At 45.2% G+C, this 13,112-nt stretch overlaps 1 protein-coding gene across 2 annotated transcripts in view; it reads right to left on the minus strand.

The window, feature by feature from the left end:
• The window catches only part of ARHGAP42 (Rho GTPase activating protein 42), a 373,376-nt gene that overhangs the window by 49,434 nt on the left and 310,830 nt on the right, over positions 1–13,112 (minus strand). For both annotated transcript variants that reach the window (XM_073582941.1, XM_073582942.1), the window contains exon 13: positions 2,848–2,910. In XM_073582941.1, the coding sequence (XP_073439042.1) occupies positions 2,848–2,910 (63 nt within the window). The remainder of the gene's footprint in view (positions 1–2,847; positions 2,911–13,112) is intronic.

Consider the following 13,112-nt stretch of genomic DNA (forward strand, 5'->3'; position numbering starts at 1 on the left):
TGTTATGGGGAGCTCTCAGGCTAGCACTGTTATTCGGAGCTCTCTGACTGGCACTGTTATTGGGAGCACTCTGGCTGGCACGGTTATTGGGAGCACTCTGGTTGGCACTGTTATTGGGATCACTCTGGCTGGCACTGTTATTGGGAGCACTCTGGCTGGCACTGTTATTGGGAGCACTCTGGCTGGCACTGTTATTGGGAGCTCTCTGGCTGGCACTGTTATTGGGAGCTCTCTTGCTGGCACTGTTATTGGGAGCTCTCTGGCTGGCACTGTTATTGGGAGCTCTCTGGCTGGCACTGTTATGGGGAGCTCTCTGGCTGGCACTGTTAAGGGGAGCTCTCTGGCTGGCACTGTTAAGGGGAGCTCTCTGGCTGGCACTGTTATTGGGAGCACTCTGGCTGGCACTGTTATTGGGAGCATTCTGGCTGGCACTGTTATTGGGAGCACTCTGGCCGGCACTGTTATTGGGAGCACTCTGGCCGGCACGGTTATTGGGAGCATTCTGGCTGGCACTGTTATTGGGAGCACTCTGGCCGGCACTGTTATTGGGAGCACTCTGGCTGGCACTGTTATTGGGAGCATTCTGGCTGGCACTGTTATTGGGAGCACTCTGGCCGGCACTGTTATTGGGAGCACTCTGGCCGGCACGGTTATTGGGAGCACTCTGGCCGGCACGGTTATTGGGAGCACTCTGGCCGGCACGGTTATTGGGAGCACTCTGGCCGGCACGGTTATTGGGAGTACTCTGGCTGGCACGGTTATTGGGAGCACTCTGGCCGGCACGGTTATTGGGAGCACTCTGGCCGGCACTGTTATTGGGAGCACTCTGGCTGGCACTGTTATTTGGAGCACTCTGGCTGGCACTGTTATTGGGAGCACTCTGGCTGGCACTGTTATTGGGAGCTCTCTGGCTGGCACTGTTATGGGGAGCATTCTAGCTGACACTGTTATGGGGAGCTCTCAGGCTAGCACTGTTATTCGGAGCTCTCTGACTGGCACTGTTATTGGGAGCATTCTGGCTGGCACTGTTATTGGGAGCACTCTGGCCGGCACTGTTATTGGGAGCACTCTGGCCGGCACGGTTATTGGGAGCACTCTGGCCGGCACGGTTATTGGGAGCACTCTGGCCGGCACGGTTATTGGGAGCACTCTGGCCGGCACGGTTATTGGGAGTACTCTGGCTGGCACGGTTATTGGGAGCACTCTGGCCGGCACGGTTATTGGGAGCACTCTGGCCGGCACTGTTATTGGGAGCACTCTGGCTGGCACTGTTATTGGGAGCACTCTGGCTGGCACTGTTATTGGGAGCACTCTGGCTGGCACTGTTATTGGGAGCTCTCTGGCTGGCACTGTTATTGGGAGCATTCTAGCTGACACTGTTATGGGGAGCTCTCAGGCTAGCACTGTTATTCGGAGCTCTCTGACTGGCACTGTTATTGGGAGCACTCTGGCTGGCACGGTTATTGGGAGCACTCTGGTTGGCACTGTTATTGGGATCACTCTGGCTGGCACTGTTATTGGGAGCACTCTGGTTGGCACTGTTATTGGGAGCACTCTGGCTGGCACTGTTATTGGGAGCACTCTGGCTGGCACTGTTGTTGGGAGCTCTCTGGCTGGCACTGTTATTGGGAGCTCTCTGGCTGGCACTGTTATTGGGAGCTCTCTGGCAGGCACTGTTATTGGGAGCACTCTGGCCGACACTGTTATTGGGAGCACTCTGGCCGACACTGTTATTGGGAGCACTCTGGCCGACACTGTTATTGGGAGCACTCTGGCCGACACTGTTATTGGGAGCACTCTGGCCGACACTGTTATTGGGAGCACTCTGGCCGACACTGTTATTGGGAGCACTCTGGCCGACACTGTTATTGGGAGCACTCTGGCCGACACTGTTATTGGGAGCACTCTGGCCGACACTGTTATTGGGAGCACTCTGCCTGACACTGTTATTGGGAGCACTCTGGTTGGCACTGTTATTGGGAGCACTCTGGCTGGCACTGTTATTGGGTGCACTCTGGTTGGCACTGTTATTGGGTGCACTCTGGTTGGCACTGTTATATATGGCTGCACAGTTATTAGGAGTAGTCTTTGTTGGTATGGTTTTGGGTGGCACTTTCTGGTTGACACTACAAATGAGGGTATTCTCTGGTATTAAGTTGCTAGTAAGACACTGGTTGGAACTGTTTTTGGAACACGCTCTGATCTGACAGGCACTGATTTTTGGGGCACTTTTTGGCGCTACTCTATGGCTGTCATTGTTATGGAGATACTCTCTGACTAGCACTAATATTGGGGGTACTTTTTGGCTGGCACTGTATTGGGGGATCTCTGGCTGACATGTTTACTGCAGATAGTTTCTGACAGGCAGTGATTTAGGAGCACTCTTTTTTGGCATTGTTACTGTGGACACTCTTTGGAACTGTTCATGAGGGTGCTATAGCTATTGTTAGGTCTCACTCACTTGGCCATAGATTCTCTCACGAGAGAGATTCAGGCCAATCATGCTAATGTCACTCGGATCAAACTCTGTCAAAGTTTGTGCTGAGTGTCCTCTTAGTGTGACTCTTGCATGAGAGAACTGTAGCACAGGTGCGAAGAAGGAGAACTTCATTTCTCCATCTTCTCTATTGTGTCTGCGGTAATCAATGACATCTCAGTACAGTCAGATGTTTTACATGCACCTATTGACATCTTCTGGAATCCCCCTGATTTTGATTTTCCAATATTAGGGCTAACAGCACTGAATTTCTGCTTTTGAGGGATGTTAGGCATTGATATTTCAGTGTTGTATTACTTAACACTTGCTAAGTTGTCCTGTTAGCGAGAACAGAAAACGTGAAAGCTCACCTCGGGTCTCCACGGAATGGATGCATTTTTTCACAAAGTTGAAGCCAGCTTCATTTAAAAACACTAAAAAGCAAAAAAGTAGATGGGGTTACTAATGGAACAAAGTGAATGTAGTAGAAAAACTTCATAAACAGTCTGTCACAGTAACCCCTGACATTAGCCTCTGACCTATAAAGTTAAAAGGAATGTGTGCTTGTTGATAAAACAGGAGCAAATTCAGAGAAGAGATACCAGGATAGTGAGCGGACTGCAAACTATGTCCTACGAGGAACGGATAAAGGATCTGGGAATGTTTAGCTGCAGAAAAGAACAGGCTGTGATGAGAGGTGATGAGTTCTCCTTCAATGGAAGTCTTCAGAGGCTGGACAGACATCTGTCTGAGATAGCTTAGTGAATCCTGCATTGAGCAGGGGGTTGGACACGATGACCCTGGAGATCCCTTCCAACTCTAACATTCTAGGATTCTATGATCCTATCTATCAGGACACCCCATGGATGGAATACAGAATGTACATTGATTTCTATAGACATGTCCCAAATACCCAGTCTATAGAGACCTTCATGTGGAGAAGACACATCTGAACACTTTCCACATGTAGTGGTGCTGATAGCGATGACTGTAGCAGCCCCCTGCACCACCCCCATGATTGAAAGCTATCAAGAAGGAAAGAAGTTCATTTTCTGCTGGCAGTCAAACTTTTATTAAACATTAACTCTACATCTGCAGGTAAAACAGTGTTTTCTCTTTAACGTAATGGAAGTATTTGCTATTTATTGAGAGCCACATGATTCCAGTGATGTGTCACTTACTGGACTGCTTGATGTAGTTTCTACAAACTCAGTGTTTTATCAGCAGGAGATTATCACTAGAGGACCAGTTGTCACATGCCATGTAGCCCTCATGCTCTGTATAACCCCACTCCCATTACTGATCGGCAGCTTTCTGCCTGTGCACAGTGTACACAGAAAGCAGCCTATCAGTGCTGTGAGCGGGTTTATACAGAGCTCAGCATTCAGAGAATTGCTAGATCTGCAGTAGAAAAAACTTTCAGCCCAATAAATGGCACATCACTGGAATCAGGGTCTCCATCTCTACAATATGCAGCCCAATTTGTCATTTGCATGTTGTTTTTTTTTTTAATTTTGCAAAAATTTTAGCAACATTTCGTAAAAATTCTCACTATTTTTATTTTTTGCGCAGTTGATGACATGTAACATTTTAAATGTTTCTAAAAGGATAATGTGACTTTTTGCTCTATAAAATGTGCACAAGAGCTTAAAAAATCAAGCGTCTTTGAACTTGCGCCAATTAACTAATCATTGCACATTTATTTTGATAACATTGGCACAAAATCCAACATCGCCAAATAAAAAGAGCTAATAAAAAAAAATTACTTAAAAAAATGCAAATGAGATATTGAAGCCTAAGTGTCACGATCCATGCTGGATTGTGACAGATAAAAGCACTTGTAACATTTTTTTTTCCATTAAGCTGTTTGCTTAAAGTTAGTTTTGCCCCCGGTGGCCATTAGGGTCATTACACAGTGGTGTCTTTAGTTCTAGTTTTGCCCCCGGTGGTGGCTAGTATTATTACAGGTGAATCACTGCAACTGGCCCCTTCCTCTCCCGTGGGAGCAGCAGATGTGCTGCAGGAGAGTAGGGGCAAGTCTCAACCCCCGACATTAGCCAACCCTGGGAAGCGTAGACCTCGTGGTGGTAAGGGTTGGAGGGTGGTGAGCCCCTTGGTGAATTGCGGGGGTGTGAGTGTGGTGACACAGGGGGACGCCTGTGTTGTCAGTTCCAGTATGAGTTCACTGTATTGTGACAAACTAATGTGTGGCAATAAACGTTCAGGTCCGGAAAGGTGTTGTGAGTTCATTTTCTGGTCTACCAGTTGTGAGTTCTCCTTCCAGGCTCCCTCTGGTGGTAAAAGGAGGTAGTGAGGCTGATTTAATCAGTAGACATCTGCCACCTGATAATGAGGATGATGATTGGACCTCAGGAATCTTAGATTGGATTTAAGACAGCCGACGCCCTACTCTGGTGCTGGTGATTCCTTCTGCTTGTCAGGTCTTGGTTCTCAGCTCTGTTCCAGTCAGCTCAAGCTAAGTTTTTCTGCTAATGTTCACACTTGATTTTGTTGTTCTATTCAGTTTTTTGTGTGGCCAGCCAGCCCCGCCTGGGGCTGTGCTGAATTTCCACTCTTATTTATCTGTATTTGCCAATTTGCTTTTTGTCCCTTATTAGATTGGCCTCTTTTTGCTCTGTCTCAGAATATTTCAGAGTGCTGATATAGTGGGAGAAGTCTAGTGACTTCAGGGTTAATTTTGTTATCAGAAGTGTTGGACATTATTTTGTAGGGTTTTGGCCAGATTGCAGACAGTATCTTTCCTTTCCTCTCCTTTCTAGTTAGTTTGGGCCCCATCGTTTGCTCAGCCTATTTTCCTGCCTGTGTTTGTGTTTTCATCTTGTTTCACCATCAATACATGTGTGGGGGCTGTCTATTCCTTTGGGGTCTGCTCTGGGGCAGTTAGTTTTCCCCTTTTCTTGCTTTAGGCTTATTTAGTCCTCCGGCCGTGACGAGGCGTCTAGGTTCATCGTAGGTACGCTCCACGGCTGCTGCTAGTTGTGTTGTTAGGATCAGGGATCTGCAATCTGCATAGTTACCAACCTCTCTGTTTTTTCTGGGCTTAGCTTGTTTAGGCTTTTTTTCTCCTCGGTGACCCATTCATAACAGAATCACCAGCCATACCGCAGATTCTAGGGTACTCAAAAGCAGGAAAAAGTTGTTAAAAAAGAAAAAAAAAAGTGTCAGAATTTTTTTTTTATATGTATTTTTTCCTCTTTTTCTCTATGGCCGTAGGAGGATTTTTTTTTCCCTAACGGAGATTAAGCAATTGTCTGATCTTGTTGAGCAACTTGCTGCTGAAGTGCAGGGAATTTCCACCTACCTCATTCAGTCACATGCTGCTGAACCTAATATCCGGGGATCGGTCTAAATTTCTGAATTTTAAGAATAATTGTAAATTATTTCTTGCCTTGAAGCCTAACTCATCGGGGAGCTCTGCGCAGCAGGTTAAAATTGTCATCTCCTTGCTGCGCGGCGATCCCCAGGATTGGGCTTTTTCTCTGACACCTGAAAATCCTATTCTTACTAATGTGGATGCATTTTTTCAAGCCTTGGGGTTGTTGTATGATGAACCTAATGCTGTTGATCAAGCTGAAAGAACCCTGCTGGCATTAAACCAGGGTCAGGATCCTGCAGAGTTTTACTGTCATAAATTCCCAAAGTGGGCGGTCCTTACTACATGGAATGATGGTGCCTTGGCAGCTCTCTTTCGGAAAGGTTTATCAGAGACCGTAAAAGATGTTATGGTGGGATTTCCTGTTCCCTCTGGTCTGGATGATTCTATGTCATTAGCCATTCAAGTTGATCGGCGTTTACGTGAACGTAAAACTACACGGGAGGCGCTGCCACCTTTTGAACAAACGTCTGAACCTAAGCAATGTGATGGGGTTTTGTCTAGGGCGCAACGTCAGGAGTTTAGAAGGCGTAATAAGCTGTGTTTTTTCTGTGGAGATGCCTCTCATACTATTTCTGTCTGCCCTAAACGTGAGAAACGTTTTGCACACACATTTGCTGTGGGCAGTGTTATAACCTAAGTTCCTTTTGGCAATTACTCTGATCTGCTCCTTATCTACGTTTTCCACTAAGGCTTTTGTGGATTCAGGAGCAGCGTTGAATCTGATGGATTTGGACTTTGCTAAACGTTGTGGTTTTTCCATGACGCCTCTGCAGACGCCTACTCCTTTGAGGGGTATTGATGCTACTTCTTTGGCGGAGAATAAACCTCAGTTTTGGACCCAGGTGATAATGTGAGTTACCCCAGACCACCAAGAAAATTGTAATTTTTGGTGCTGCATAATTTGCATGATACTATTGTTCTGGGTTTTCCCTGGTTGCAAACCCATAATCCAGTTTTGGATTGGAAATCTGGGTCTGTGGTGAGTTGGGGGTGTCAGTGTGTTCTTAGGGACGCTCCTGTTTTCTCCACCTCTCCTCAGTCTCATGATATTCCTGATTATCTGGCCGATTTTTCTGATGTATTTAGTGAGAGTAAGTCTGCATCTTTGCCTCCTCATAGGAGTTATGACTGTGCAATTGAGTTGATGCCTGGGTGTAAATTTCCCAAGGGTCGGCTTTTCAACTTATCAGTACCCGAACATGATGCTATGCGATCCTATATTAAGGAGTCGTTGGAGAAGGGTCATATTAGACCATCCTCGTCACCTTTAGGTGCTGGGGGTTTTTTTGTGGCCAAGAAAGATGGTTCATTAAGACCGTGTATTGATTACACAGGTCAACGAAAAAAATTTTTTTTTCTGGTGTCCAAAATATTTTAATGAATTTGGGGTATTTTTGGGGTGCTGATTCTGAATATGTCATCAGTTTTGCCAGATTGGCTCAAGTTTTTGAGATTTTTGGTATCTTATTTATAGCACTTGTTGGTAAATGCGACGCATCATCTCATTAATTTCTTTGGATTAGTACTTGAACTGAGCAGTTCTCAATATAGTTTTGTGTTAATTAGTGTTCTAAAAGTTTGTTCATAGCTTGATTTTTGCACTAACTTTATGTTGTTGTCTGTTTTCCAGTGAAAAGCATGAACTCATCATGAAGAAGTTGTCTTAACGATCCAGACTCATTCTGTTACATTTGTGGTGAATATACACTGCCAAAACATAGAAGAAACATAACAGACTTCGTAAAAAAAGTGTATTTTGCCTATTTTGGGGTTATGCTTGGGGACCAAGACAAGTTTTGGGCACCACACATAGTGTGCAAAGCATGTATCGAATTATTACGAAAATGGAGCAAAGGACAAAGAAAAAGCTTCAAATTTGGTGTTCCAATGGTGTGGAGAGAGCCAAAAAATCATCATGATGACTGTTATTTCTGTGCAGTGCAAGTGCAAGGATTCAATAAGCATAAGAAACGAAAATGGGAGTAACATGGAATCTGCAAGAAGGCCTGTCCCTCATTGTGAAGATGTGCCTGTACCTGTGTTTACCATAAATAACAGTCATCATGATGATTTTTTGGCTCTCTCCACACCATTGGAACACCAAATTTGAAGCTTTTTCTTTGTCCTTTGCTCCATTTTCGTAATAATTCGATACATGCTTTGCACACTATGTGTGGTGCCCAAAACTTGTCTTGGTCCCCAAGCATAACCCCAAAATAGGCAAAATACACTTTTTTTACGAAGTCTGTTATGTTTCTTCTATGTTTTGGCAGTGTGTATTCACCACAAATGTAACAGAATGAGTCTGGATCGTTAAGACAACTTCTTCTTGATGAGTTCATGCTTTTCACTGGAAAACAGACAACAACATAAAGTTAGTGCAAAAATCAAGCTATGAACAAACTTTTAGAACACTAATTAACACAAAACTATATTGAGAACTGCTCAGTTCAAGTACTAATCCAAAGAAATTAATGAGATGATGCGTCGCATTTACCAACAAGTGCTATAAATAAGATACCAAAAATCTCAAAAACTTGAGCCAATCTGGCAAAACTGATGACATATTCAGAATCAGCACCCCAAAAATACCCTAAATTCGATGAAATATCTTTGGCACCAAAAATGCTGTTGACCAGTGTTATCGTTCCCTTAACAAGATGACGGTTAAATATCAGTACCCGTTACCTCTGATGTCTGATTTATTCTCCAGAGTTAAGAGTGCCTGCTGGTTTACTAAGCTTGACCTCAGGGGGGCGTATAATCTTATTCGCATCAATCACGGGGATGAATGGAAGATGGAGTTTAATACTCCGGAGGGACATTTTGAGCACCTGGTGATGCCTTTTGGGCTCACTACTGCCCCTTCTGTCTTCCAGTCCTTTATGAATGATATTTTCCGTGACTTTGTGGATACGTTTTTGATCATCTATCTGGATGATATTTTGATCTTTTCTAGTGATTGGGATTCTCATGTGAAACACGTCCGGACTGTGTTCCGGATTTTGAGGGAGAATTCCCTGTTTGTTAAGGGATCGAAATGCCTCTTTGGTGTACAGAGGATTTCATTTTTGGGATTTATCTTGTCTCCATCAACTATTGAAATGGACCGGACAAGGTACAGGCCATTTATGATTGGGTTCAGCCTACTTCTTTGAAGGCCCTCCAGAAGATTTTGGGTGTTGCTAATTTCTATCGTAAATTTATAGGTAACTTTTCTGGTATTGTCAAACCACTGACTGATCTGACCAAGAAGGGTGCTGATGTGCTGAATTGGTCTCCTGAGGCTGTCTCAGCATTTCAGGAGCTTAAGCAGAGATTTACTTCAGCTCCGGTTTTACGGCAACCTGATGTCTTACTTCCATTTCAGGTGGAGGTAGATGCTTCTGAGATTGGTGCAGGAGCTGTTTTGTCCCAAAAAGACCCTGTGACTTCTAAGATGAATCCCTGTGCCTTCTTTTCTCGAAAGTTCTCCCCATCTGAACGCAACTATGACGTGGGGAATCGGGAATTGTTGGCCATGAAATGGGCATTTGAGGAGTGGAGACATTGGTTGGAGGGAGCTAGACATCAAGTTGTGGTCCTCATCGATCACAAGAATTTGATTTATCTGGATTCGGCCAAACGCTTGAATCCTATACAGGCTAGATGGGCCTTGTTTTTCACGCATTTTAATTTTGTGGTCTCTTTTCTCCTGGGCACTAACAATGTTAAGGCAGACACCCTTTCTAGTAGTTTCTTTGCTGATTCTCTTAATGTGACCGAGCCTACTACCATCCTAGGTGAGGGGGTAGTTCTTTCTGCCATTTCGCCCTATTTGAGACGTGCCCTGGAGGAATTTCAGGAGGATAAACCTGAGCGTTGCCCTATGGGAAAATTGCATGTTCCTGGCCAGTGGAGAAAGAGAGTGATGTCTGAAATTCATTGCTCCGCATTGGCTGGTCATCCAGGTATTTTTGGTACCAGAGATTTGGTGAGTCGGTCGTTTTGGTGGCCTGCCTTATCTCGTGATGTGAGGAATTTTGTACAGTCCTGTGGGACTTGTTCTCGGTCTAAACCCTGTTCTCGTTCTAGTGGGTTGCTGATGCCCCTGCGGGTGCCCAAGAGGCCATGGACCCATATCTCAATGGATTTTATTTCTGATCTTCCTGTCTCTCAGAGAATGACTGTTATCTGGGTGATTTGTGATAGATTTTCGAAGATGGTCCATCTTGTACCACTCCCAAAGTTGCCATCTTCCGCTGAGTTGGTGCCCTTGTTTTTACAACAGGTGGTTCAGTTACATGGGATTCCTGAGAACATTGTGTCCAACAGAGGAGTTCAGTTTGTTTCCAGATTCTGGAAAGCCTTTTGTTCCAGTCTGGGAATTCAGTTATCCTTCTCCTCCGCGTTTCATCTCCAGACCAATGGACAGACTGAGAGAACAAACCAGACCTTGAAGTCTTATTTAAGATGTTTTATATCTGCTGATCAGGATGACTGGGTCTCATTTTTGCCCTTGGCTGAATTCACGCTGAACAATAGAGCTAGTTCTGCCACTATGATGTCACCCTTTTTCTGTAATTTTGGGTTTCATCCTCGATTCTCTTCAGGGCAAGTGGAATCTTCGTCCTGCCCAGGTGTGGACACTGTGGTTGAGAGAATGCAGCAGATATGGGACCAAGTGGTGGATAAGTTGTCACTCTCTCAGGAAAAGGCCCAGCGATTTTCCAACCGGCATAGGACCATTGGTCCCAGGTTTAAAGTGGGTGATATGGTTTGGTTGTCGTCTAAGAATATTCCTATGAAGGTTGCATCTCCAAAATTTAAGCCAAGATTTATTGGACCTAATAAGATTTTGGAGATTCTTAATCCTGTTTCTTTTCGATTGGCTCTTCCAGTTATGTTCAAGATCCATAACGTATTTCACAAATCTCTGTTGAAGAGGTTTGTTGATCCAGTGGTTCCTATGGCAGCACCTCCTGACCCTGTGTTGGTTGAAGGCAATGTGGAATATGAGGTAGAGAAAATATTGGATTCTCGTTTGGTTAGATGGAGACTCCAGTATTTGGTCAAATGGAAGGGTTATGGCCAGGAGGATAATTCTTGGGTCTCTGCCTCTGATATTCATGCCAATAGATTGGTTCGCGCTTTTCACCGGGCCCATCCTGATCGGCATGGTGGTGTGGATGAGGGTTCGGTGACCCCTCCTCAAGGGGGGGGTACTGTTGTGAGTTCATTTTCTGGTCTACCAGTTGTGAGTTCTCCTTCCAGGCTCCCTCTGGTGGTAACAGGAGGTATTGAGGCTGATTTAATCAGTAGACATCTGCCACCTGATAATGAGGATGACGATTGGACCTCAGGAATCTCAGATTGGATTTAAGACAGCCGACGCCCTACTCTGGTGCTGGTGATTCCTTCTGCTTGTCAGGTCTTGGTTCTCAGCTCTGTTCCAGTCAGCTCAAGCTAAGTTTTTCTGCTAATGTTCACACTTGATTTTGTTGTTCTATTCAGTTTTTTTGTGTGGTGAGCTAGCCCCGGCAGGGGCTGTGCTGAATTTCCACTCTTATTTATCTGTATTTGCCAATTTGCTTTTTGTCCCTTATTAGATTGGCCTCTTTTTGCTCTGTCTCAGAATATTTCAGAGTGCTGATATAGTGGGAGAAGTCTAGTGACTTCAGGGTCAATTTTGTTATCAGAAGTGTTGGACATTATTTTGTAGGGTTTTGGGCAGATTGCAGACAGTGTTTTTCCTTTCCTCTCCTTTCTAGTTAGTTTGGGCCCCATCATTTGCTCAGCCTATTTTCCTGCCTGTGTTTGTGTTTTCATCTTGTTTCACCGTCAATACATGTGTGGGGGCTGTCTGTTCCTTTGGGTCCTGCTCTGGGGCAGTTAGTTTTCCCCTTTTCTTGCTTTAGGCTTATTTAGTCCTCCGGCCGTGACGAGGCGTCTAGGTTCATCGTAGGTACGCCCCACGGCTGCTGCAAGTTGTGTTGTTAGGATCAGGGATCTGCAATCTGCATAGTTACCAACCTCTCTGGTTTTTCTGGGCTTAGCTTGTTTAGATTTTTTTCTCCTCGGTGACCCATTCATAACAGACCGGTGTGTTATGAGCTCATTTTCTGCTGCACCAGGTGAGAGTTCCCCTTCCGTTCTCCCTCTGGTGGTGACGGGAGGTAGTGAGGCTAGTTTAAGTGGTGGTGATCTGCCACCTGGTGAGGAAGATAATGATTGGATCTCTGGAGTATCAGACTGGATATAAGACAGCCGACGCCCTATCCTGTTGCTGTTGATTCAGTCTGCTTCTCAGGTCTAGGACTCAGCTCTGTTCCAGTCTTTCAAGATAAGTTTTTTTTTTGCTAATGTTCACACTTGCTCTTGTTGGTCTTTTCAGTTTTTGTGTGGTCAGCCAGCCCGCCTGTGCTGAATTTCCACTCTTATTTGCCAAATTGCCTTTTTTTTGTCCCTTGTTGGATTGGCCTCTTTTTGCTCTGTGAATATTTTCAGAGTGCTGATATAATGGGAGAAGTCTAGTGACTTCAGGGTTAATTTTGCTATCAGTTGTGTTGGACATTTTGTAGGGTTTTTTGGCAGACTGCAGACAGTGTCTTTCCTTTCCTGTATTATTACCGGAGAATCACTAGCAGGTGTGATTGCTCTGGCTTGCCTATAAAGGAGAGTCAGGTGGTCTCACTCACTGTTGGTGATATTGGTCATTTCCAACCATCCTTGGTGGAGGAAGGAGCTAGAGAAGAGTTCCTTTCAGCTCAGTCAGAGTCCTGGTGTGGAAGGAGCTACAGTGAGGTGTTCCTTGCAGCTCTGACAAAGCTTCGGTGAAGTAGCAGCTATTCAGGAGGAAAGCTGCACTCAGGTGCTGGACTCTGTTGCTGGGAGCAATAGCAACAGAGCAAAGCTAAGTGGTTTTTCCCTGTTTTGTAACTTTCTATATGTGTGTTTTAGTGCAGTGATTGGATTAGTTTCTGCACCGTCCAATTCAATAGAAAGGGATAGGTGCAGGGCGAGCTAGGGTTTGTAGATATCCTGCTCGTCGCCAGGTGCGGAACCTGTCTAGGGACCGTCAGGAGAGTAGAGACACTGACTCAGGGGAGTGCAGGAGGTCTCCACGTCCCCATTCCCTATTGCAGGGCCCTCCATTGTATTGGTTTCCCTGGTGTTTCCCTTAACTCAGCAGATTCTCCATGCTGGAGGCGGTGTATCCAGATACAAGTGTAATTATTGAAATTCGCCTGCTGGAGGTGG

This window comes from Dendrobates tinctorius, unplaced genomic scaffold (assembly GCF_039654945.1).
Source record: "Dendrobates tinctorius isolate UK_male_01 unplaced genomic scaffold, ASM3965494v1 ptg000075l, whole genome shotgun sequence".
NCBI classification, from domain to species: domain Eukaryota; kingdom Metazoa; phylum Chordata; class Amphibia; order Anura; family Dendrobatidae; genus Dendrobates; species Dendrobates tinctorius.